Here is a 27,377-nt window from a genome sequence, read left to right on the forward strand (position 1 = left end):
AGGAAGGAAGGAAGGAAGGAAGGAAGGAAGGAAGGAAGGAAGGAAGGTGTGTTTATCAGATCTTGTTTAGTTGGAATAAAGATGGTGGAGCCAAGCCAAATTGGCCTTTCTTCTTATATGCTAGACATGCACATGGCCATCTCAGAATGGATATTATTACCATGAAAATCGTGCATGATAACATGTATTTTTAACATGTTAATAGATATAATGTATACAGAGTATGTACTCTATGCCATTAACTGCTTTTTTTCAGTACCTCTGTGCTTAAAGATAATGATACCATACAGCTCCTCGTAGGAGTGTTGTTATGTTGAGGGAAAAATTAGATAACTGATGTGGCAAATCTGTTCTTTATAAAAATAACTTTTTTCTTTTTAGTGGCTTAGAGCTCAGCATCCAGGATGAGAGATGCTCTGAAAATAGTGGCTGTAATTTGTCATATGGTTTTCTTTGGGAATGATGGGAATGAGTCAAGACAGGATGGGCAGAAGAGCACAGCTCACACGAGAACTTGCTTAGGAGTTACTATATGACTGAGATGTTGAAGTGGAGATGATCTGGCCCTTCTGCCCATTACTCTGTTGATGGGCAGGCTTGATTTCACTGATCTGTCTGGCTCTAGTGGAAGCTCCCTTTTCACTACTCCATGTGTGTCCCTCCCAAAGCTGTGTCTACCTCGTGCACCTATGTGCTTGGTCAAAGATGATCTTCCTTGATAGAAGAGGGCCAATCATGGATCAAGAGTATATAACCATCTAGAACTTCAAATATGCTCTCCAGACACATTGTATCAATGTATGAAAATTTCAAAGAATAAATAATATTGTTTAGTAAAGAAAGAGGGAAAGAAAAAGAAGGATAAAGATGAAGGTCGAGTTCAGTTATACTACAAATTTCCCACAAGCTAGTCCTTGGCAGTAATGCTCCATAAACTTTAAAGTTTCAGATGGACTCTGTTGTAACAGCGTTTTAGTATTAAAAGAGGGAAAGAGTGCACAGAGCTTAATGGCTTCTGTCTGACTTAAAATGGGGAATTTTTCACTTGGTTATTTTAGCTGAATAATTTTAGCCATTATTCTTTGCTCAATGAACACTACTAAATGTGTTGCATCCCAAGTTTCACTCCAGGATAATTAAACATCTTATGTTGTTATTCTTTGTCCTATGTAGTTGGTGGAATGCATGTATTAATTAGAAATAATAAAATTAGGGGATGGAGAGATGGCTCAGTGGATAATAGCACTGGCTGCTCATCCAAAGGTCCTGAGTTCATTGCCCAGCAATCCACATGGTGGCTTACAGCCGTTTATAATGGGATCTGATGCCCTCTTCTGTCATTCAGGCATATATGAAAACAGAGTGCTAATATGTGTAAATAAAAAAATCTTAAGAAAAAGAAATTCTAAAATAAGTTAAGTGTGTCTTTGTTGGTATTTGTGCTTTGGTTGTATTTGGCCGTGTTCACCTGATCTGGCTGCTTCTATTGGAAGATAAGACACTGGTCTCCAGGGTTAATTGTTAGCATGACCTCTTTATCATCAATGGACTTTATCTAATTTGATCATTTGGCCATGCTAAACTGGGCAGATGAACATTTGTATGTTGTTATCCACAAGTGGACATTTATCTGAGTGTAGAGCTTGGCAAGTCCTGAGATAATCCTGGTAATTGAAATTACCATTTTATTGTTAGGCAGAAAGCTTATAAGCAAAAACTCACCGCTCTCTGCTTCCCACTGTTCTAGTTACCATCACATTTTGGAATTAAACCATTTTGCATTTACCTTCATACAACTTATAGAATTCAGCAGGTTACCATGGTCCTGAGGGATATCACCCAGGCTCTGGTGTCTACAGGCTGGAGGGTACAAAGTAAATCATGTCCAAAGTAAATCATGGTAATTGTTCTATCTTTGCCAGAGCTCACATTTGCCACGTTCCCAGAAATAAGTATTGATGATGGAGTTTTATGCTCTTCAATGCTTTTTGTTTCTCAAAATCACCACTGTCAATAGAATCTGGTAGAGGATGTCAATAGAATCACTTTCTTACTAGTTTCTAACTTGGCGGGTTTCAGTGCAGATCATGTGTGTTATCACTAGTCCCCTGAGCTCAACTGAATCACACAGCTCCTTGCTCCCATACACACTCCAGTAATGATAGGCCTTTTGGAGAAATGACATTCATTGCGACAGAAGCTCATTTTAAAGGCCATTTCACTCTCAGACTACTAGCAAGATTTCAAACTATTCAAATAAGAATTAAATATTATGTTTTAAGAGGTTAAGAAGTTAAGCCTTTAGAATTTGAGCATTTTCTGTTGTTTCAAACTCACTTCTGTCCTTATTTTCATTTATTTCCATGGGTCCTTTTAGAATTAGTTCACAGTTCTCCTACCATTTACTGAAAGAACTTGAGGTCATCTTTGTCTTCCTGCCTTTTTCATTCTTTCTTCTTGAAGTTGATCTTGATTTGTTTCAAAAATTGCCTATGCTTTTTCTTTGGCTCACTCAAAAATCGATCTTCCTTTAAATTGTGGGACAGAAGACTTTGCTATTTCTTTGTTCAGTCTGAGAAAACACTTTGGCATACTAGGAGCCTTCAGGAAGGGGTGCTTCCACAAGTATGTCCCAGGATGTCCTCTAGCATCTCAGATGTCTGTGCCATGTGTGACAAAGAATGATCTATGTACCCCGCTGTATTGTTCCTCAAGCGTCCTTTTGTCTTTACAGCTATTACATTCAATGGCAGTCATTTTAGACACACATGCTCTTCACATCCTTCAAAGTGCATTGCAAACAATGAATAAAGACTTATGTATTTCTACCGTTTCTAGCAAATGTTAGTCGAGCAGTGCAACTGGATGCAGGAAATTGACAACTGGTCATTTGTGGTACACACTAGTGCTCAAACACACTGCCCTTGCTTCTTATATTGATGGATTTACAGAAAACAGCATTTAAACATTCTGAGGGCATTAACTTGATTTATTTTTTTCCTAAGTTTACTTTATTTTTTAATTGTGTGTGTGCATGTGTGGGAGGGGGCATGAGTTCTGGGGACTGCAGAAACCAGAATAAGATGACAAACCCCCTTGTAGCTATCTATGGTCAGCTGCCCAAAGTGGGTTCTGAGATTAGAATTTAGGTCCTTTGCAAGAGCAGCAAGCACTGTTAACCTCTGAACCATCTCTCTGGACTACCTCACCCCCTTTAGCTGATTTTTTTCTTTTAGAAATAGATATATTTATTTTTATATATGGGATTGTTTTGCCTACATGTATGAATTCCCACTAGGTGTATTAATTCTCAGTGTAGAATTAATTCTCAGTGAGAATTAATCCTCTAGAAGTGGATTTATGGATGCTTGTGAACTGTCACATGGGTCCAGGAAGTGAACAGACTCAGGTCCTCAGCAAAAGCAGTAAGTACTCTTAGCCACTAAGCCATCTCTCCAGACCCTTTGATGCCAATTTCTAAAGGAATGTCGGGTGGCCCTAATCCTTTCAACAAAGACACTCTACTTAGCTGGCCATGAAAGAACTTTGTAAGTATTTACGTACCATAAATAGGGCTGCTAAAAGAATCTCCTGCTTTTAGTCATCAAAGGACTCTTCTGGAATCTTCTTAATTCTGTCAATTAAGGCAAATTAAACTGTAGGAAAAACTACAACAAAGCTGCTGGTAAACCAGGCAGGATTCAGCGAAGATGAAGAAAATCTGGTGCCATTTTGTTGAGAGTGTGTGCAGACTTTAATTTGTAATTCCAGAGAAAAAAGGTGCTGCTAACTCCCTATGATTTTACACGTGTGTAGGGCAACAGGTAATCGGTCGGTCGATCATGGGGACTGATCCAAGGATAAGCCTTGAATCATGGAGCCTTGCCCATTCCTTTTGTTTGTTGTTGTTTGCTTTTTGTTTTTTAGGGACTGCTCTCATTCCACAGCCCAGGCTGGTCTAGAGCGTTCTACAATGCCAGACTGGCCATGCTCTTAATGTGGCCCTTAAGCCTCCCAAGTGTTGGGATTACAGGCACGAGCCACCACAGTCAGCTCCAAGTGTTCTTTTCTTTGGGTGTAAACTGCCTAATTAGTTTCCTACTCCTGTTTCCCCTAGGTTCTCCAAGGAGTGCTGATTTAACTTTCTTTAAATAGATGCAAGACACTTGTAAAAGCTCCACATAGAAATTACTTGTTTTGTTTTGTCCCCTCCCCCCCTCAAGTAGTATAATGCATCTTTTTCCTCCCTAAAAACTGTCAGCCCTTTTAGAGTTGAACAGTGTTGGAAAAAACAACTGTTGCATATTGATTTTTTTTTCCTTTTACATGTATTCAAGGCCAAGTTTCTGCTCTGTGGGTTAGTGCCTAAGCTATTATCCTCTCAGAGAAAAGAACACCCCAAATTGTTGAATAAAAGTCATTTGCCCCCTTTAGATTTTTTCTCACTGTCTGTAACAAGAATTTTAACTCCGGTAAGCCACAACGGGAGAATATGAATGGCTAAATATCAACAGTGGGCTGTTGCTGTAGTAAACATAGAATTAGCCGTTGGATTTCACCTGATGATTCCACAATCTAAGTAGATTTAACTGACAACACCCAGAAGGAAAAAGATAAAAGTGCACATTGGCATACTGAGTTAAAATGGGAGAAGTGGCATGTTAAAACCAAAATCAGTAATAACTTCTAAGAAGCACCTTGCAGTTTTAGAAATATTTTTAGTCCCTTTCCTGTTTGTTCTCTGCTCTGACTCTAGAGGTCACATGAGGTGAGAGTATCAGATGAACACTGCAGTCCCAAATATGAGCTGAATAATACATATTTCAATATTTCAGTATTGAACTTTAACTAACCTCTTTCTAGAATTTTTCCAATAAAACCCAAAGACTTCATTCCTTACTCCAATAACTTGCCCATGTAAGTAAAGGTATTCACATTTCCCCTTTAAGTAAAAGATGGAATGTATTTTGATTACTATAAATCCTCAAAGATGTTTTATACTCTATATTGCCTTAAGAAAACATTAACCCTCTTGAGACCATTTCCCAGGTAACACTTCATTCCTTCATTTGCTATATTCAAACAAGGGAGAGTTCTACAAGTTCTTATCTGGAGCAGAGGTTTGGCTTTAGAAAGCTCAAAATGCTGCCCTGGATTCTTGTACCATTACAGTTTAGCATCGTGATACAACTATGTTTTATATGACTGTAGGCTTCTTTTGGTAGAACACAGTTTTGTTTTAATCTCAATGATCATGCGAAACCCTCTTATAATTCTTGAGTTCTCTGTTTGGATAATTTGATTATGTAAATGATATTAAAGTACTTTATAGTCTCTGTGTTCTGTAATACTTAGAAAACTGTTTTAGTTATTATTTTGCAACAGTAAAAGATAGGCCCTCACAGAAATGGGTTGAGTCTGTAGTTCAGGGGTAGAGTGTGCTTGCCTGTTAAGCATGAAGCTCGAGGCTTGATCCTTAGCACTACAATTAATAAATGCGTAATTACTAAGTAAATGTAAAATGGCTTCCAGATATATTTTCTTAGTTCTCCATGAAATCGATGAAGGTTGGATACATAAAAAAGCTGGGGCACATAGCAGGGAAAAAGATCACAAAAACTAGTATAAAACATGTGTGCACTTTTTTTGTCTGTAAGGGCAAAGGAATATTAGTAAAGAGGGAGTAGTCTAACGTCTTATTTCACTAACAGCACAGAGTCTGTTACACAGAGGAAGTATTACATGCATGTGTGTGCGCACACATGCATGCTCTTCTCTCTCTTCTGCTCACTCAGAGACACACACAGACACAACACACACACACACACACACACACAAACAAATACTCAACACACATGGATACACACACTTGGAACCTCAAGGGAAAGCAGGAGACAGCAAAAGGAGGAATACTTTTCTATCACATTTCAGAGGTGGGGCATTCTAAGTCAAATGGTCAAATTCCAATCCCAGAAGAAATGTCTGGGAGGCCATGATGCCATCCAGTTAAACCTCATGTTCTGGAGAGGTTACTATTCTCCTATATTGCAGGCAGCATAGTGGTCAACAAAAGACTCTCGGCCTGACCACAAACTAGTTTCTTAATTTTTCTAAAACTTCAGGCTTTTTTTTTTCCCCAAAGCAAGTATACTTAGTCACATCAGGGTCCTTGTGAGGTTTAAATCGGAGACTGCATCCTAAGGGTTTGACACATATACATTTAAAGCTTTCAGTGAACAAATACTGCTGTGAGTTAGGCAGCTTATTCCATTCTAGGGTAGTTCTGCAGCTGAGCTATTCCTAACAGTGAACCAAACTTGGTGTGTGCAGAACTCACTACTGCTCAATGTGGTTGTTCTCAGATTTAGAAACACCCAGAACTGATGGAAATGAAACTCTCCTTCCCTTGACAGGGATCCTGGGTCTGAAGCACTCTGCATTTAAGCGGCTTTGATGTATATTCTTATTCTGGTCTCATGCCGCCAAATTATCAACTGCATCACTTCTCGGGCAATATATGAATGAATCCTATTCCTATCATTTCTTTTTGAAAATGAACAAAAAAGGGAATCATAAAACATGTATAAAAGAGGCTGTAACTGTGGTCCTAAGAACCAATTCTCCTTTGATGAGAGACAGTTTAATAGATGCTGAACCTTTCAAACATAAGCCCTATGCAAGCCTTGCTCACACGCTATTCAGCATAACCTCCTTCTCAACATGATGGAGTTAAACCATACTTTGGCTGTGTTAGTCTAATGTCTCTGCCACCTTCAGTATTAAAGATACTACATTCTACCTAGCTGATCAAGCAGAAACCCAAACAAGCAAATATACTTGACTCTTTTCCGTCTTTTATCTGCTTAGAAAAGGGAGGAGAGTCACTGATTCTATGCTCTGGACACCAGTCTTTTCATTTCTTCTTTCTCAATGGATGGCTGCTAGAGCTGAAGGCTTCCAACATGTATGTGCCTCAGTTTTAGTCATGTGGCAGCTAAGGAAGCCAAGCATGGAGTGTTGGGACCTCGCTCTGCTTTCTGTGGTCAACTCTGCTTTTCTTGGCGAACTGCAAGGCACGGCTGACCCTTGATATGCTCCCTAAAGTGAACCCTATGGTTGTGTGTAAAGGAGAAAATGGAAATCTCTCTGCATGCACCTTGACTTCTCTTTTATTTTCATGTTTCTCTCTCTCTCTCCAAATTTTGTACTCATCCCTTAGTTATTTTTTCGACCACTGTGATTAATAGCACTTTAATTACTGCACATTTGGTCATGTGGCTCCCTAACTTTTATACTTCTTGGTATGTTCCCTCAGCACAGTTCATTTTTCACTTCAGTGATTCCCACCTTCCATCTCTGCTGCCACACAGCCCAAGGCTTAACAGACTGCTTATGAGTTCTCACGTTTCCTCAGATTTGGAACTTTGCAGGGACCACCCCGTTTTCATCTCACAGGGTGACACTAACCTGTGCACATGCTAACTTTGAGTAAATGTTCCTCCGTGCATGCCTCCTGATATTTGTACTCCCTTCCACACACAATATTCTTGGGTGACTAACAAGTTCTTAATCTCTCTCTAAACCACTACTGAAATCACGCTCTGTGAAACATTCCTGTCTTCTCCTTTTATGAAACTGAGTTAAGTCACCTTTTCCTCCTTTTTCTTCATAGGCTAGAACCGAGTCACTCTCTCTCTTCTGCCTCCCTCAGCAAGGTCTAGTTCTTCAAGTATAAACTAAACTTGGGGGCTAGAGGAATACTTTTATTTAGCAGGCTGCAATTATTATTTTTCTATGTTGGTTATGGCTATGTGTCTGGTGAATGGTGACTGGGCATAGCAGTGACAGGTAAGCTGTTGTGGTGGTACACATTTTTAATCCCAGCACCCAGGGAGGTGGAAGCAGGTGGATCACTGTGAGTTTGAGGCTAGCTTGGTCTACGAATCGAGTCCAAGACAGCCAAGACTACACAGAGAAACCCTGTCTCAAACAAAACAAACAAACAAACAAACAAAAAACAACAACAAAGAAGCGACAGGTACTCAGTAGCCAGCTCTCTGTGAGGATGGATCTGTGTATTCATCCTTGGGTGACCGTGCTATTTGGCTCACTTGACCTCTTTCCTCTCCGTCAGTTCCTGCCATGTTGGGGCACTGCCCAGCCTGTTGTGGCTGGGTTTTCCTTGCCCAGCAGGCAGCTCTCAAGTGGTATGTGGAAGACAGCTGGTACAAGTCAGGCACTGTTCCCCGTGGTCACTTCAGCTATAGAAACTCCACAGAGCCTTGTCATGCTAAACCCTGGGCAGCGGCAGCTCCCCTGCCATGCCTTTTCTTCCACCATCTCTCTATCCTCTGCTTCTTTCCCAAGCTGACTGACATAAAAAGTCAAGTCCCCTGTCTGAGCAGTTCCCCAATTTGGAAATCAGGTACTTATATCTCCTTGCAAGGAATAGCAACTTTAATGAGTCGCTGGAATGGAGATGAGAGATAGGAAATCCTCCCCCTTCCACTTGGATTGCAATTATCCAACCAGTACAAATGCTGCATCCCACACAAGGAAAACTATCTTGAAGATTCTTTTCCCCTCTCTCTACCTTGTAGAGATGAGGGTGGGAGTAGAGAGGGGCCTATTTGGCGTCCTGACCCCATGGAAGATCTGTGGGTCACAGAGCCAAGTCTATGAAGAGTACCACACAACACCTTACTCATTAGGAGGCTTGCTGAATTAGCAGATGGGGTATGGATTTGCCTATTTTGAATGGTTACCAGAGGGTAGCAATCCTTGTGTACCAAGGTACTGGAGGCAGGATTATGAAGCAGAACAAAATTAGCCAGAGGGGGGGAGGGGATAGTTGCAACCCTGGGCTTCTGACTCAGGGCATAGGATTGCCTGTGTATAACCTCTGTTTGTCTCAGCAAGGCACACATTCTTTCATACCATTAATTAATAATGCTGCTGCTGACATCAATAAGAGACAAAGAGAATCGCCCCGGAAAACCCATTTTGTATTCTTTAGCATTTAAACAGGCAAGGAAATGCTATGTCTGCCAGCAGCGCTGTACCTTGTTCTGCTCTGTGTAAACTCGCTGTCAGGAGTCCTAGGAACTGCTCTGTTTGCCTCTGGGTGAAATGTCTCCTTTTCATAGAAAAATGTCACCTTTTCTCTAGGAAATGGCAGGTAGTTATTAATTTTTTATTTTTAAAGACAAAATGACCTTTGCATTTTGTTAACAACAAGAAACTAAACCAAACCAGAAAAAAAATTTTTTTTCAGAGACTTAAGGTCTGGATGAAATTCACTGAAAACAACCTGTATCTGCTAGCTTGTACTTGACATTCTATTCTGTAAATTCTTACATTACACTTGTCATCAGAGAAGTTACCTTAGGCAACTGTCAGTGACCAAAACATCTTGGCATCTTGTCTCCCAGGAGTTTCACAGACACAAGGGTGGATGCTTGTGTTCAAGCTGTTGATGTTCTCAGTTTCAATACATCCACACAAACACAGACACACACAGAGACACAAATATAACCACACACACACTCTCTCTCACTGCTTTGATGCTTCAGAGCCTTTAAATCCCAATAACCTGTCTTCACAATGTTATACGAGCCCATGATCAACTCCTCTGAAAAAGGCTGAACCTGTTACACAGTTTGTTTAACAGACTACTTAAAAATTGAATATCTCACATTTTATTTGGAGATGTGACAATAAAAAAAAAATTTTTTTAATGCCGGGTATTTTCATTCTGTCGTGAGGACACAGGAGGAAACGTTGCCAGTATGCTTTTTCTTCTTTAGTCCCATGAGGAAGCAGAAAGGACAGACTTGGGAAGGAGGAAGGACCCCACAGGTGATGAGGTAGAGGAAGAGTGAGGCCATTCATCTGGGTCCCTGGCAGGGATGTCCTGCTTTGGCAGTGACTCAGACACATGGTGGAATTCCTTCCTCTCTGGCGCTAGTTCTTCACACTAATGCAAAGCCCACTTTCACAGAGTTGGATTGTCTAACAAAGTGGCAAATGATGCAACGGCACTTGAGATCTGCCGTGTATGCTCCTGTCACTTCATGTGACTCCTCAGCCAGAGCATGTGAGAGGCACATTAATTACACTGGATGCAGGGATCATCTTGCTGCAGCTGCAACACATTGGGTACTTGCAGATTGCAGCGTACTTTATCTCTAATTTCACTGGCAGCTTGGAGAAACCGGCAGAATTACTTTTATAAACAAAGGTCGACATGGTAATTTATCTCCTATTGACTTCAGCAATGTCTTCTCATTGAGAATGCTAAGAGATTTAGGATTATGAACTAAGACTCAAGACTTAGCTGAAAAACAAACAAACAAAAAAGACATGGCTCTTCTCACTTCTTACTTACCCAGATCATACCATGGCAATGTATATTGGGCCTGCTTTTTAGACTTAAGCCATTCGGTGAGGCCCATGTGCCTGTCTGTAAAGGTATATGCCAACACCCTATTCAGGTAGTTAATGCAGGGAACATTATCTCTCTTAGATAGTTACCCTTCCTCATGCATTTTCTACTCTTCCCTTGACTTTTTTATTTGTTTTGGCCGAAGATGACTCCTTTTGTATTTGCAGTGGGTTTTCATATCAGAAGTGAGGGAACATAAGCAAATGAATATGAGGGTCTGACTTTCCAAATTATGTCTGGAGATGGAGGCTAGAATCCTATGGTTTAAATAATTGGCAGCCAGCAAAATTGCCAGCGATACGTGCATAAAAGAGGGGACACATACCTATTTCGCGATTATCCAGCCAGGAGAATAAATTTTATCAAGTTTTCTACCATGGTTGTAAACTTGTCAATACCATCCTTAAATCTAAACCATTTGAAGAAGCAAGCACCTGTTGAAATGCTCAATGTAGAACTGGTTCTCTGCCAGGGTTCAAAGGCTGAATATAGAATATTCACAGATTGTGTCACAAATCACCCAACCCCAGAACATCAACTTTGTTCAACTTTTTGAAAGACAGTTCGCTAGTATGACTTCCATTTTTATATCCCACATCTTTTCCAGATGCTTTAAATTAACGGCTCATCTGCTGAGATGTTTGGGTGAACTTCAATAAGAAAAACTTAAGCAGTATTTTAAAGGGTCCACAAACACTAATGTGTAATTGCTAGAGTAAAGCTTCCGCTTCCGCTGTCTAGCTTAGAAACATCAGTTTTGCAAAGACTGTTTCATTTGTTCAGCTAACAAACTTGCTTGGTGAACTAACCTCTGAATATTTAATTAAGTCACATGAGACTTTTTTTTTTTCATGCCTTGGGCTCTTATCATTATGAGGAGGGTGGAGATGAAGTGAGAGCTTCCCGTTCAGCTGTGGGGAGGGGCGAAAATAAGCTCCCTCTATAAAGAGCAGATAACCTCCCAGTGAATGAAAGACTCAACTCCACCAGTCTAGGAGAGGGTAGCAAGACGTGAATGAAATTGACATTGTCTGTAAAGACATATTTAGCAGTCTTGCTCCAATTTGTGTCATTTTAGTTTATTTACAAAGAATTGGTGACTCTGAATGCCAGAGCAAAATAAACTAAACGGGAAAAAAATAGTTAAGTTCATTAGGATAGCGTGACCACTTCAAGCTGTCTATCTTAAGTTGAACACCTTTCGCTAATATACCACAGCCGACCATACCCTCCAAGAAGTAAATATGAAAAGTTAGTGTTAACTCTAAAATCTCCAGGCTATGTTTTATGAAGTTTAAAACATAAGTTTTCAGAGTTTGAAAAATGCTAATTTTTCAGAAATTCTCAGAAAGGCTACTGTGGCATTATATACCTGGGGTATAATGCCTGGCACCATCCTGAGCTATGCTCTTGGGCTAATGGCTGCCCTACCTACTTCCTCTTTTAGCTGCTGGTAGGGGGCAAGAGAACACCAATAACAAATTAAGAGAGAGGTTTTGTGCAGAATAATTTAAAATTAATAGCGAGAAGAGTACATTTCAGTACATCAATTTTCATGAATTTAATAGGTAAAATTATCATGGTCGTCAAATCTTAACCACTGGAGGAATTTTCTAATGAACATGTTATCATGAGAAAAACATATATAAGTTGGCTATATCTGTACTGAAATGGCAATAACATTCCTGGTGCCAGTATGTGAGAACCAGGATATGGTGTATACTGTCTTCTTTGAAGTAAGCTTTATCCAGCTTTTAAATAAAAAGGGCATAAAGGAACAGTACAAGGTGAAAAGGAAAAGATAGAAATAAACCAAAGAGTAGATGCCACAATAGTATTTGGATGACAAGGACTCTTTTTAAAACTTGGATTGATTTATTGAGGAAGCATAGCACGATTAGAGAATTGGTGGACCATTTATTAAAATGGCCTCTCAAATGATTCAGTTTGCAGCTGAAATCAAAGGTATTGTTGATTGTGACATCTATATCACTTATTTTTTATTATCAAAGGAACATAGTGGACAGAAAGCATTCAGTGTGGCTCTTGCCTAAGTGTAAAGTGCTTTGTTATTGATCTGAAGAACATCACTTCAGTTGGCATATTAGGATAAAACGAAGGAGGGTTTTTAAAGTTTAGTGCATTTGGAGAGAATCAAGAATAAATATATCAACAGGCTAAACAAGCACAGCTTATTTCTTCTCCTCTGGAGATGCTGTTATTGGTCAGCAGGCTGATAATTCAATATCATTTTCAGCTGTTTATTGAGACTAACAGTGTCTAAAACTGAAAAAAAGATATTACATCACATGATATTTTAATAATGTATCATTAAAGAGTCATTTAAATTTTAATTATGTGTATGTTTGTGTGTGTATGTAGGGAGTAAGCACATGTGAATATGGGTGTCCACGGAGACAAGAGGTGTAGGATACTGTGGAGTCACAGGTGTTTGTGAGCCAATCTGGGTACTGGCAACTTCTGAAAGAACAGTCCATGCTCTTAACAGCTGAGCCATCTCTCCAGCTGTATGTGAGGGAGTGTACTAAAACTGCTGAAATAATCACTCCATGATATGGTTAAGGTTTTTATTGTAGAAACAAGAGAGAAAACATTAAGAGGTGTCTGGAAGAGTCCACAGCAGAGAGGGAAAGAAGTAGAGTGAACGTGGCCAACAGACTGGACATAGCCACAGCTAGGGAAGTAGGAGAGTGGGAAAGACTAGTAGAGACAGTGAGGTACCAAGAGACAGAGAACAGAGCAAAGCTAGAGAGAGTATAAGAGAATAAGAGAGAGTAAGCAGGGGTGAAAGAGAGTAAGAACATAGCCAGAGATAGATGATAGATAGATATAGATAGGCAGACAGACAGACAGATCATTGATTGCTTGATAAATAGAAATAGACAGACAGAAAGACAGATAGAGTATAGTACAGTACAGTAAGACTAGCCAGGTTATAAGAAAGATGATTATGGGGGTTAGGGAAGTCTGTGAGCTGGAGGGAGTTTAGGGTAGAGGAGGGTGTGAGAAAGGCTAGGATAATATTAGGAACTTTGAAATGTGTCACACATACTTGTGATACTGAGAGACCCTGGAGGCCAGCATAGGCTTTCATATGCTGATAGGCACCACAGGCAGTCATATGTCCCTTCTGCCAGAGATAAAAATGAGTCCTTATGGTAGATGGGAACTGGCTTTACAAGTTTGCAAGGAATATTTTTATCTAACCACCAGAAATTCTCCTATAGTCTAGGTTGAACTCATTTCTGGATACATGCACTGCCCTTCAATATTGGGCAACTAGATTTTTCTTTAGACCCAACACTAGCAGCAAAACATTTCATTAATTAAGAAAATAACCCTAGTAATGGGAACAGAGGCTGGCTCTCTGATCACCTCCCCAAGAGGGGGGAGTAGCCTTACCAGGCCACAGAGGAAGACAGTGCAGCCAGTCCTGATGAGACCTGATAGGTTAGGGTCAGATAGAAGGGGAAGAGGACCTCCCCTATCAGTGGACTGGGGGAGAGACATAGGAGAAGAAGAGGAAGGGAGGGTGGGATTAGGAGGAGATAAGGGAGGGGGCTATAGTTGGGATACAAAGTAAAAACTGTAATTAATAAAAATAAATTAATTTAAAAAAGAAGAAAATAACCTAACATAGACTGAGTCTGAATATTTGTTTCTCCTGAGAACCATGGGCTAACAAAAACCTCAGTGCTAGGTATGGGCAACTTTGTTTTAAGTTTCTGGTCAGGGGAGTCCAAGATACTCCCCAAATAATATAGGTTGGCCATAGCTTTTGATTGCCTCTCAGAACTTGAAGGTAAGACTGTATAGCTGAAGATAGCACATGCTTCAAACATGGGACTTAGGAAAATTGAGCTTGAACTCATCTGAAAGCCTCCTACCTGAAATCTAACTCTCATAGTATCTGAACGTGCTATGCAAGCTGCCAAGGGAGAAAATAAATAGTCCTGCTCAGTGGTAAAACATACCAAGCACAATAATGAAGAGCATGGCAAGATATCCTACAAGGGCACATCAGTGTAATTTATGTCTTGTGGGTAACCATCAGCTACCTAATTGCACTTTATGCTCCCTTAATAGGAGATAATTCATACCATGAAACCCTAGAACTGGAAATCCAATCAACTGCTTGTGGCTGGTGAGGTCACGGACCCTAGAGGAGAACTTGCTACTGCCACTTTCTTAGATTGGTATAATTAATAACTTTGTCATAAAAAATTAGCATTACATCCACAGAAGAGCATAGATTTCACCCGTCAAAGAGATCTTTTTTTTTTTTTTCTGCAGCAGATTGGAGGCCACAGAAATTCACAATGGTCAAAATAACCGTGAGCTGTCAAACTCCAGTCGATGTGCCTACAACATAACCTCATATGGCTCAACATGAGACTGAGGAACTATAACAGAAGAAGGGGTCGAAAGACTGTAAGAGCCAGAGAACCAATGCGTCTTTTCAAGAGAGAGAGTAATATAAGACAGTGACACCATGAAATCTCAACAACATGGTTAAGTCTAAACAAGACCCAAAGAATAGTAACATCATTGTACATAACAACACGAATGGGAGAAATCTCACAATTGTCCGGTACCCTGATAAAGAGCTACAGACACTTAAGATGAAAGAGAGAGAAAGTGAGAGAGAGAGAGAGAGAATATCATTCTTCTCAAGAAATGAGACCCTGATGAGTTACTGAATCCCAAGGTGCTATTCCTAAACACATATACACGTGAACAACACTAACAGACTCAACAGGCAGTGTTTATATGTATACTATACACACACATATACTTACATACACACACATACACATGCACACACACGCAAACACACACACACACACACAGAAATCAAGCTATAATTTCATATTCTGTTCCTGCCTTAAAACCTTATAGAAAATTCAGTCTTCAAAGTCATATTCAAACCCAGGACCCCAAATAACTTTCAAATAACTTTCATGTATACTAACAACAAACTCACAACTAAATAGATTAGGAAAATATCTCGTCAAATAGCTCAAAATCAAAACAAACCAATAATGTACCCATGAATACAATCAGTAACCCTGAAAGACCTCCATAATGAAAACCTCAAGCCACTGAAGAAGGAAATCAAAGAAGACAATAGACAATAGACTGTCCATGTTCTGGACTTGGCAGAATCAATTTTGTGAAAACTGCTATGGTACTAAAGTTAATTTATTCATCAGAATTCTGATATTATGCTTGACAGAAGTAGAAATGACAACTCAAGAATTCATGTGGAACTGCAAAGGACCACAGAAACAAAAAACAAACAAACAAACAAAAACAAAGCAAGTTTCAGGAGAGAGAACACAGCTGGATGTATCTCAGTATCCCAAGTTACACTACAGAGCTGTGCTGATGAAGACAGCCTCGGATTGGGAAAAACAGAACAGAATAGAAGACCTGAAAATAAACCAAAAAAGCTAGGGCCACCTTTTTTATTTTTAAACAAAGGTCACTTTTAAATAGCGACAACTGGAACTGTGCCCTTAAAGAAATGACACACAGAGCCCACAAATGAGGACAATAAGACTGTGAAAAACAGTGGCCTGCACATAAGAAAGGCGTAGAAAACTGCATCCACTGCAGCGCTAGTCGACATGGGGAGGACAGGTAAAACATGCTTCTTCCAAGAAACGGACCTCTAGAGTGGCTTTGTGGGGAGGTGGTTTGTGTGTGTGTGTGTGTGTGTGTGTGTGTGTGTGTGTGTGTGTGTGTGCGTGTGTGTGATGCAAATGAGTTTTCAGCAAGTGCATTTACCAGGGCATACCCATGAGGAGGTCATGGCTAGACTTTGTGTGTTTTGCTCTATTGCTATGCAACTTTTGAATTGGGACAGGGTCTCTTATTGAACTGAATATTATTCTTTGGCTAAGCTGGCTTACCAGTGAAGTCTAGGACTCTGCCTGCTCTTGTCCTTTACAAAACATCTGGGTACACCCCCCCACACACACAGAGGGACACACACACAGAGACACACATAGACACACACACAAAGCTTGCCAAAGGGTGGCAACATTAGTTGGGTAAACACAGACACTAAGGTAATAGCTAGTACAACTCTCTACTGTAATGTCAGTGACTAAGGGTTGCTAGCATGCCTATCCTCCAGGAAACTTATTAGCCATATTATTAATAAATTGGCAAATGGTGTAAAAGGACAAAATATCAGGCAATGAGAAAAACTTTCAACAGTAGATAGTAGATAAATGCTTTTCAGACTCTGTGGCTTCTATGAGCTATGTATGCTCTATCAAGTTTGGTTTTTAGGATACTTTAAAGAACACTCACTTAAGGCAGCACAGATACTAAAATACTTGAAAGGATATCAACAGGGTCTGTGGTACTCGGTTTCCAAACTGTGTAGAATACTTAGTAGTAGTCAGAATTAGATGGTTCCTGGGCATGACTGGAATATCTTTTCAGAAACCTTCTGGAATATTATGGAACCTTTAGGAACTGATGCAGTTGTCAAAAAGCAGCTATCAGAACACTACTCTCAGTTTTTGTTTGTTTGTTTGTTTGTTTGTTTGTTTTGCCTGTCCACTACTCCTTGCCAAATGTCACTGCCAAATAAGTAAGATTTCCCTGCTCATCCCTTTTGCTCTGGTGCAGGACCCTAGGTAATCTTTTCATACAATTGTTTTCAGAACCTCCTGGTATGTTTAAACAAGAGGTAACCAAAAGCTAAATATGTTGATTAAAATATTTCCACACTTACTTAGATATAAAATGAGGCCACTCATTTTAAACATCAGTAATTTCACTCTAATTTCCATAGCATTTATTTTTAAAGTTTATTTAATATATAAAGTTAATTTTAAAAAAATAGAATAATTTGATCTCTATGTACTTGCTTATGGAATGTTATAAAGAAGATGAAAACTGGTTTTAATTTTGCTTTTGTAGTGTTACCTTATTCAATGTTATTGATGAGGCTCTATTTCAAAATAGGAATGCAAATACAGCCCATTTAAATGTTACTTCTCCATTTACAAGGTCGTCCATCCTAAATCTGTCCATCCATCCATGCATGCATCCCTCCAAGTACTTAGACCTGCTGCTGCAGACATGCAAAGCCCTGGGTTCAGTTCCTCAGAACACACCAAACCAAAACTCGCATCTGCTCAGGTCCAGCCCCGGGTGAGGACAGGGCCTGAAGCAGGTTCGGTGCAAGAGGCCAGGGAGGCGTGAGTCTTGAATGGGAGTGTGGAGGGGGAAAGTTTTGCACCTGACTGCCTGGCAGTCAGAGTACTTCTTTATTTCTACAGAACTCAGTCACCAGGAATAGATGTGTATCTGTTGCAAAACAGATCATATAATTTTCATCCCTGGGCTGTGTTTTGTTTGTTGTTTTTCGTTTGTTTTGTTTTGTTTTTCTGTGTAGCCTTGGCTGTCCTGGACTCATAGAGATCCACCTGCCTCTGCCGCTCCCCCTAGTTCTGAGATAATAGACAGGCATCACTGTGCCTGGCCTCAGGCATGTGTTTTAATTTTCTCTGGTCTTAAGTTTAGTCATCATTGATAAACCATGACAGAACAGAATTATCTTTTACTGACATTTTTCTTCATCAACCCTATAACCCAACTTTCAGGAATCTTGCAGTTTCAAGGGCATTGGACAGAAAGAAAATCTCCAAGTCATCCGGGACAGGATGTCATTTCCCAAGCAGTGTATTATCAACTTTTAATGGTCAGAGTGCTATTTGTCCTTAGGCCCAAGAAAAATATTCAAGCCAAAGCTACTGCAGTTATTATTCAATTTCTGCCATAACACAATATTTTATATATTTGTAGAATTTATGAATATGTCTAATTTTGGTATTCTTTGTTCCTTCGTCATACGACAGCACAGTGGCCCTGCATGCACTAACTTTTCTAGGAATAGGAAGGTCTTAGTGCTTTATTCTTTTATCATTTATCTATGCCATTCTTTGTCTGTCAGCAGTAGGAAGAGGATTTTAATTTGATCTGCTGCTCTCCTCACTAGCCCACTGCACTTGTTTACTGTCTTAAGTTTACTGTGTTCTGATTATCTTGTTCCTGAGTAAGTACAGGAGCAGATGTGCCAAGAGTGTCTTGCAGTGAGAGCCTCATAAGGAGGTCTCTGGCATCTTTACTTGAGTCACAATCTCCAGGGCATAAGGAAGACCTTACAGGCTAGATAAGGAGATCTCCCTAAAAGTGCGAGGGGTAGTATGCTCAGGACTTTCCTGGGGAAACTCAGAAGCAGTACTCCAGGGAGACAGTGTCAATGATTCATAAGAAATTTCGCATCAATCCAATACCCCCAAGTTGTGCAAATAATAAAAGTCACACAAGCGTGCAACATGTGGAGGAGATCAAGGCCAAAAATTGGGAGACCACATGACAGCAATTACATCACTTGGCTCAGTTTTGCTGGATCTTTGTCAAGCAACTGTTCTGGCTTTATGACGTTCACTGTTCTCATTACATTTGGCTGTGCCAAGCATCTGCTCTTTACCCAGGAGTATGTTAGATCTATAGATATACAAGTATGAACAGTGTCAGATATAGGGCAAGGCTATGTTCTTAATAGGCCTAAAATTTATTCCAAAAAGTTGAGGTAAAGATATACGCATGTTTACGATCTTTTTAGAACTTTTGGATATATGATTTTGTATAGTTCTTTGGTCTGTACTGTAAGTCATTAGTTTTTTCCATTTGTGACTGTCATTTGACGCTATATTTCACCAAAAACGTATACCCAAGAGGAAACACTAACACACACTGATGGCTTGCAAACCTTTTTCAGTGTTCCCCAATACTTTTGTATATGCCTGTCTTCCAACAGCCTTCCTTACTTGCCCAGTTAGCAAACATCTATTCATCTTTTACCATCATCTGTCTGTGAGGATTTTTCAGAGTACTGGGAGAATTTCTCCTCCCAGAATCAACACCTTTTTCCTCTGTATCATTTCATTACTTAGGTATGTATTTTTATTATTGCACTGATGTATACATCCATCAACAGATCACTCATTATTTCAGTTTAGACTGAAATTTCTGTGGGGATAGACACATTTGTATTTCCACTTTTTCTTCCTTATTAATTAGCAGAATGTTTGGAATGCACAGACCTTCACTAAATACTTGCTGAACTGAAGAGCAATTCTTTCTATTGTAACTTGTTCAGTGTTGCAGAAATACATTTACATATGTGTTAAAATTACCTTGTAATTAGATGTAAATACATTTCTGAATGTTTAGAAAGCATTATATTTTGTTTTATTAAATTCTTATCCAATAGAGAAAATTACTCTCCTTCTGAAGGCTCAATAAAATTATGCAACATAGTCCTCTGTAAAATTTTTGTTGTTGTTGTTAACTGAAGTTAGGATGCAATATAAAGAGAAGAATAAAATTTAAAAAAAAATCTTGTTTACTTCCCCACTCTCGTGATTTTGTGCCAACACAAGGGGTATTATAGCCCCATCACATTGCATTCTAGTAGCTCATCAGTGTGTCTAAAGCCCCATTTGGTGTAAACTCCTTGGGAATGAGTCCCACTCATTCCTACCTTTGTAACCCTGTCTTAAGCTTTGCAGTTATTGCAATGAGTGGAAGGAAGGGACTAGAGAAGTGCTTGTTAAATGCACAAAGAGCAGAGTAAGTAGGAGACACCGAGCAGGCTTTGGTTCTTTCCTATCTATTAGGACCTGATGTGTGGTTTTCTTAAATGGTCAAAATGTGCTAAATTCTAAATAAAGCTTTGGCTTTTCAGTGGAATGAGTCTTCCTTCGCCTCTGTGGGTGTAGCAAATTAGAGAATCAAGGATGAGAAGAAAATGACTTGCTGTGCAAACATTCGTATTCCGTTTTCTACTTTCCGTGAGAAGGTTTTTCTAATTGTGAACTGTAAATTCTGGGTTAGATCATAGGAAAGTAATTAGGTCCTTTATTTTGGAAAAAAAAAATGGATCTATCAAATATTTTGCACAAGTTCAAAAGCCCTGGGGATCTTTTCTCTGCTAAGACAATATGAATTCCACAGCTCCCTCATGTTCTAACTGCAGAGTATATGAGTGTTTTTAATTGCGTTATTTAGTGTTTATGTTTTGTTTTGTTTTGGAGGGCAGCATGAAGGTGTAGACACCTTACAAAGTCTTTCTGGATAAACAGTAGTTTTGGACATTAACTCTCGTAGAGCATTATGTACACATTGGCTTTCTAAATTATTGTGTTTTCAAACACAATTGTGTTCTGAACTTCAAAGACTTTTTAAAAGAATATCCTCTCACATCACTCTGCTCTGCCAATTCCTCCCAGATACACTCCACTTCCCTTTACATCTTTAAATACAAAACCAAAAACCACCAAGTCCATTTGTGCTGTCCATGTGCCCTTGGATATGTGTCTGTCCACTGCAGCATGGTTGACCCTCTAGCCCCCCCCCCCATTTATATTTTGAACTTGGTGGGCATGTGTGAGATCATTCAGTAGATCCAGTGTCATTATGTACATTATTCTCTGATAATGAGTGGCACTGAAAAATACACTCACACAGAAATCTTGAACAATGACAAGTGTAAAGAAACCAATAGTTATAAAGCTTTGGCAACCTTAAAAATAAGCAATTTCAAATGACTTTCAATTTTATGTTTTCTCTCCATATACAAGTACCTTCTGAACTCACGGAGATAATTCAGGTCATAAACCTACAATCATAGCAGGGACAGATCTTCTTGTCTAGCACAGTTCTCTGACTTGTGCACCTCACAAGATTCACTTACAATGTTGATACCACAAACTGAATTCGCGTGAAAAAAACAAAAAATGGTGATAGACTGTAATTCTTTGCGGTATAATTAAAATACCTTTAATACTATCTAAAGGACTTTAACAATAATACCACTAAAATTCTTGAATCAGCATCTTATAAACAGATGACCAAATATCATTTTTAATTTTCCTTCCAAAGGCATAATATTTGTAAATATATGTAGTTACAAATATGCGTAATATTTGTAAATTATGGGTCAGGTACGAGAACCACAAATTAGACTGCTTGGTCAGACCTATTTCATTACTTTTTTAAATCTACTCTGAGACTTTTTAGATTTTGTATTTTTCTGTCCTTAACAATATAGGTCTGTATTTCCACGTGAAATCAATTTTGGTAACAATTTAGATAGACACCCAGATAATTGTATATGAGAATTAACATAATAAAAACATATATTATGATGTTGTTTAGGGACATATAAAAAGTAATGTCATTTAAAATTTTTCTCTGAGATATATATGCGCATTTAAATACCTAACTCAAACAATTTAGCATACGAATATTGATAGACTGATACAGGCTTGAAAATATCAGTGGTTGAATGTAAGTAGCAAGGAATAAGATGCTGATCTCATCTCTAAGAAGGAGTTTGAGATAACTCAAAAGATATAGTTTCAAGGGTCTGTCAGAACCAGTGAACAGAGGGGGCAGTCTGTGACATGAGAAAGAGATTGATTCTCCATGTTGTTAATAAATGATTTCAGCTCAAAAATCTAAAGTAGAAAAAGTATGATTTGTCATTTTTCTAATCCAAGTGACATTTGACTTTGGACTTAAAACCAGAAAGGAATCTCCACATTTTGCTTATAGACAAAGAGTTGTTGCAATGCCAATTCCCCAGCTTCGGAGAGCTTACCTGTCTCCATTTTCCCATCCTGTGCAGCAGGTCCATCTGGGATCACACTTTTCACCTGTAGAAACTCATCCGGCTCGTCTCCACCAATGATGGTAAATCCAAAGCCCATGTTGCTCTTTTTGAGGGTGGTGCTGAGGAACGTTCCCTTCAACTGGGATGCATCCCGGGTGAAGAGCGGCTTTTCTACATTGGCCAATACAAGTTAGAAAGGAAAAGGCATTTTTAAGACAGATTATCAGGGCACAGCCGGCCACCGAGCATTTATCCCTGGGTGGATGTGGGAGACTGATATGGAGATGCGAGCAGGTGGCCCTCAGGGCATCCTATAAGTACTGCGCTGTCCCAAGCATCCAGGGAACCAGGACAGGCTGTACGGCTGGAGAACAATGTGTTAGTGTTTGCTCTTTTAAAGTCAGACCTCCTGAGCTTTAAAGGGGCTGTCTCAACTGCCAAGAAAGCCCTCAAATCATGTCTGATTCTTTAACTCGGTAGTTATGAGAGTTCCCCAGGAACAGCAGCATGTGATTGCATGGGGTACAAAATCAAATAGACGGGTTTAAGGACATTACACACGTACAGGTTACACCAACAGAGAAGCCGTGCACTGCGGCGTATATCTAAAGGTTGAAATTGCAGGACAGAGTTAACTTCTGTTTACACTCATGTGCTGTGAGATGTTATAAATACAATCGGATACATCTCTGCTGGCTAGAGAGTGTTTGGTGTAGTCTAACATGCGAGCAAACGGCAAGCCAACGTTTCTTGATAGGGTTGTGAAAGTAAAGGCGAGACATTTTGCAATATGTTGACATACTCAAATCAATGCCCAAATCATCCCGGTAGTACTTGAGCCCGCACAACGGGTTTGCCCACTTTCTGTGATGTGATGAAGGTTTTCAAACTGGGAGTTCTAACTACAGTCCTAAGCACTCTAAATGCTTTAAAAATTATAGTCAGACTAGGAAGAAGAATGAGTTGTTTAAGTTCCACCTGTGATAAACATTTTGGTTTTGCCTGGCTAGCTCAGTTGGTAGATCATGAGGCTTTTAAGTATTTTATTCTAATTACTTTGTTGGCAGGACTCTTGATCCTCCTGCCTCAGCCTCCCATGTGCTAGGATTACAGGAATATACCACCATACTAAGCATTTCATATACTTTTTGATACACATAAGTAGCCAAAGTATAAGTAGTAACTCAGCCACATATTTTGCATGATTCTCTTATTGTTACATTTTTGGTTTCATAGGATAGGTAAACTATCAACGAGTCATGATTGTGTTTTAATTTATCTGTCCATTTACCTATCACATATATTCTTATTAAAATCTTCTTTTAAATGTAATTTATAGAACCCACACACAATCTTCTCTGTGGTGTTCACCACAGCAGTGCTTACGGGTGGAGCTCAGCTCCACATGAGTCGTTTACATTCAGAGTGCTGTTTGTATGTGATGTGAACCTCACTACCACAAGTGGAGGCTCTGGACAGCAAAGCCTAGTGTGTGTGTGTGTGTGTGTGTGTGTGTGTGTGTGTGTGGTCAGGCAGAAGGTAAGACAAGTCATTCACACTGCGGGACCTCTCGGGGGCAGTAAGGGGGAAGATGGATTTGGGACTAGGTAATGCCACTGATGAGCTGCCGACTGTCACAAAGGAAAACAAGCCTTATCCTCATGTTTGATTTCCGGAGACTCTCTCCAGTTAATAGTCCTACTATCCGTGTCCCTCCCGGCAACACGTAAAATTCCTATAAGGTATCATCTGCTAGCCTTAGCCTTATCGTAGTTTGTGGTGGCTAAATGTATTAGTTTAAAAATAATGTGAACACCCAGCTAAAGCTACCAGAAGGCTCTAGAGAAGTCAAACTAGTTTTTATCAGCCCCCCCCCCCCCCCCCCCCACAAGCACATCTATCTGGAAGAGAAAACAGTCCTTTGGACAGTGTTTCCCTTGCAACCCTGCACGCTGCCCGATACCGTACCTCGGAAACCTGGGGCCTGCAAGGGCTTTGTTCCAAGTTCTGGGTGGGGCATGTTATGCTGTTGTAGCTTCCTTTTTGCTTCCAGGACAGGGTTTTCAAACTGCGTTCTTCTGTTTATGTGGCTAAAAAAGAAAATTTCAAATTAGGATAGAAGTGGGACAAAGTCATTTAGGAGAACATGTGCGTGGCCCTATGGAGAGCAGGTGATTAAAGACACCTTGTCTGATTGCAGTCAAATGTCTTTACCCAGCATGCATCAGGCTTCCGAGGGGCTGGCCTGTGCACAACACACAGTTCTGCGATAGTTCAGAGCACTCGGTGACTCTGTTAAATGCTGTTATATTTACCATATGCATGAGGTAGCCAAAGGAACCAGACGATGCATGCTTTCTTGCCTACTGTGTTCAATGTGTGCTGTGAGTTTGATGCATTAAAATAAATGACCAACAGATGAACCAAACAGAAAAGAGTTCCGAAAAAATATGTGTTATCTAAGCTTTGTAAAGCTTCAGTGGCAATAGGATAAATGAGAGGTTGAGTTCCCTGACAGCGCAGCAGAAACTGATAGTAAAAATAAAATAAAATAAAAACGTGTGAGTGTGCACGTGTGTGTGTGTGTGTGTGTGTAGAGGATGAGTGCACATGTGCATGTGGTACTAGGGAACAACTTGCAGGTGTGGGCATGGTTCTCTCCTTCCAATAGAAGGGCTTTGAGGATCATGCTCAGGTTATAAGCTCTGTTACAGCGCCCTTGCCTGACGAGCCATCTCACTGACCCACAGTTCATCCTCTTAACAGTCAGACCTGCATCGAAAAGCCAGAACTCAGGAGGAAAATTCTCATAGCACTGACAGATGCCTATGCAGGACTTTTCCTGCTGAAAATCCCCTCTACACTGAGATGGAAAACTAGCAGACAGACATGGAGGGACTGGAAGCAGATGTAGCCCAGCCGAGCCCGGGACTTACTGCAACGGGAAAGTATGTCTTCCTATATAACAGGTAGTTTAAGGTTCAGAGAGCTGGAAACAGCCCTGCCTACTGGTGGTGGCCACTCCAGACACAGATGCCCCAGGAGAGGGCTGAGTGTGGAGTGGCCTTTGTTTCATGGATTCCCTGAAAGTATGAAGAGGAGAGAGGTTAGAAGAGGAGCTGACAGCTAACTTCATGCTACTCTATCACACTCAAATATACTATATGATATATATTGTACTGTACCATACTCAAGTTGTGCCATAGATGACTTAGAGTGTTCTCATTTAAAGGTGATGAGATAGGTCCACAGACAGGATGAGTGACTTGTTCTAGAGAGACCACATGCCAAGCATGGTGAAATTCTAGAAGTTAATCATCATATCTATTTCTACAGTAGATTTCTTATCCACATGCTTTCTCTTTCCAATATGTGATTTCAAATTGGCAAGTACATATAGTTAACATGCCTGTTCGTGCTCTCTCTCTCTGTTTCTCTCTTTCTCTCTCATACAGAGACACACACAGATACACACATATAGACACACACACAAGCTCCATCCTTTATACTTTTTAAAACTACTTTTTAAAAAGAGAGGAGATAAAATAAAACCTCACTACTTTTTTAAAATCTTATTTTATTTTATTAATTACACTTTATTCACTTTGTATCCCCCCATGAGCCCCTCTCTCCTCCCCTCCTGGTCCCACCCTCCCTTCCCTTTCTTCACGCATGCCCCTCCCCAAGTCCACTGATAGGGGAGGTCTTACTATTTTAAAAAGTATAAATCAGACAGCTGGTGGGGGAGAAGGGTAGTTGGAAAGAATGATGACTGCAGAACATCTAATGAATTTTTTTTGTGTGTGTGGGAGGCACAGCAGATGCCTTCTGCCACAGGGTCTCAGTGTCAACCAGAACTCTGTTCAAATTCTAGCTTCTGGGTAGCCAAATAACCTTTGGCAACTTGTTAAACCTGAGTCTTGGTAATCTACTCTCCAAAATGGGCACCACATTGTCTACTCAAGTAGTTGTGAGGCTTACATGGAGCAGCCAGTATTAGCGTCTCATTTTTAAGTATTGACGTGTTTAAAAATTTCTAGTACATATTATTACTATTGTTCCTACCACCTTAACTACCCCTGTCAACATTTTAATCACCTCCATCTCGGCCACCATGAACGTCTTTGTGGAAGACCTTTACAAGCACTAGAATCTTGCTACCACTGCCTCATTCTCTTTAAAGTAAAAGGTGTGGTTATAGTAACGTTCTTAATAATAATTCTTGTTCTCAACTCTTTGGGCTTCAAAATAACTGTTGGGGGAAAAATCTTCTGGAAGTAACGCTCTGTGCATGGAGGAGCCAGCTCCACTGTAGTGCATGGTGGCCCGCAGCAAGGGAGCATCACAAACCTCTTTGCTCTGGAAACTTAGATGAAGTCTCTGTGCACCAGGAACTGTGGGGTCCTTGCCATCCTCAGGTCATTTTCTGAGCAAAGTCTTTCAAGTCTTCTTGACATGGTCTTGCAGCTTTATCTTTGGCTGTTTTCACAACAGGCATCCTTCGCTTTTGATACAAATTGGGGCAAGTCTAATAGGCAAAACCCATTCAAAGTAGTTGTTTTTTTTTCTAGTGACATTTCAATATTTCCATAGTGTGATGCTTGATCAAATCTTCCATGTTTAAAGTGGCATCTTGGGACCACTTTAGTCATCTTTCTTTAATCATCTGTATCTCTCCTGCTGATAGAACCTCCAATGCCCTGAAGGTGCATGTATCAAAAGCTTGGGTGGTCCTCAGATTTGTGCTATTAGAGAGTGGTAGAAACCTTCAAGAGGTAGGGAATGAGAGGTCCCAGATCATTAGGGGTGTATCCACACAAGGACCTGTGGAACACTGGTGTCTTTCTCTTAGTTCCTGGCTATGAGGAGAACTGGTCTTCTCTACTTCTCTCACTGTGATCTGTTATGTCACCACAGTACAGTTGGTCGCAGAAGGAAGATCCTAAAATTCAGGAAAAATAAACCCTTCTCCTGTAAGTCCCAGACATTTATTATAAAATTGCAAGCTGATTAAATACAACCGTCATCTATACAATGGGGACATTAATGTTTATTTCATGGGGCTGTTGTAGTGATAAGAGCAGACAGTTGGGAAGAACCCTATGACTGTATAGTGCTGTCTTATGTTTCTGGAATAGTTGCTATTACAATTAATATTAATGGTGATACCATTCGTGGCATTATAACGCCTTTCCTATGTACACAGCC

The 27,377-nt window shown here is 40.0% G+C and overlaps 1 protein-coding gene across 1 annotated transcript in view; it reads right to left on the bottom strand.

Moving 5' to 3' along the window:
* Positions 1–27,377, bottom strand: part of Magi2 (membrane associated guanylate kinase, WW and PDZ domain containing 2) — a 1,360,055-nt gene that overhangs the window by 297,369 nt on the left and 1,035,309 nt on the right. The window contains exons 13-14 of the mRNA XM_055612892.1: positions 24,138–24,259; positions 22,158–22,340 (exon numbers count right to left, since the gene is read on the bottom strand). Coding sequence (XP_055468867.1) covers positions 22,158–22,340; positions 24,138–24,259 — 305 coding nt within the window. The remainder of the gene's footprint in view (positions 1–22,157; positions 22,341–24,137; positions 24,260–27,377) is intronic.

Source organism: Psammomys obesus, unplaced genomic scaffold (assembly GCF_907164565.1).
Source record: "Psammomys obesus unplaced genomic scaffold, mPsaObe1.curated_primary_1811, whole genome shotgun sequence".
Taxonomy (NCBI): domain Eukaryota; kingdom Metazoa; phylum Chordata; class Mammalia; order Rodentia; family Muridae; genus Psammomys; species Psammomys obesus.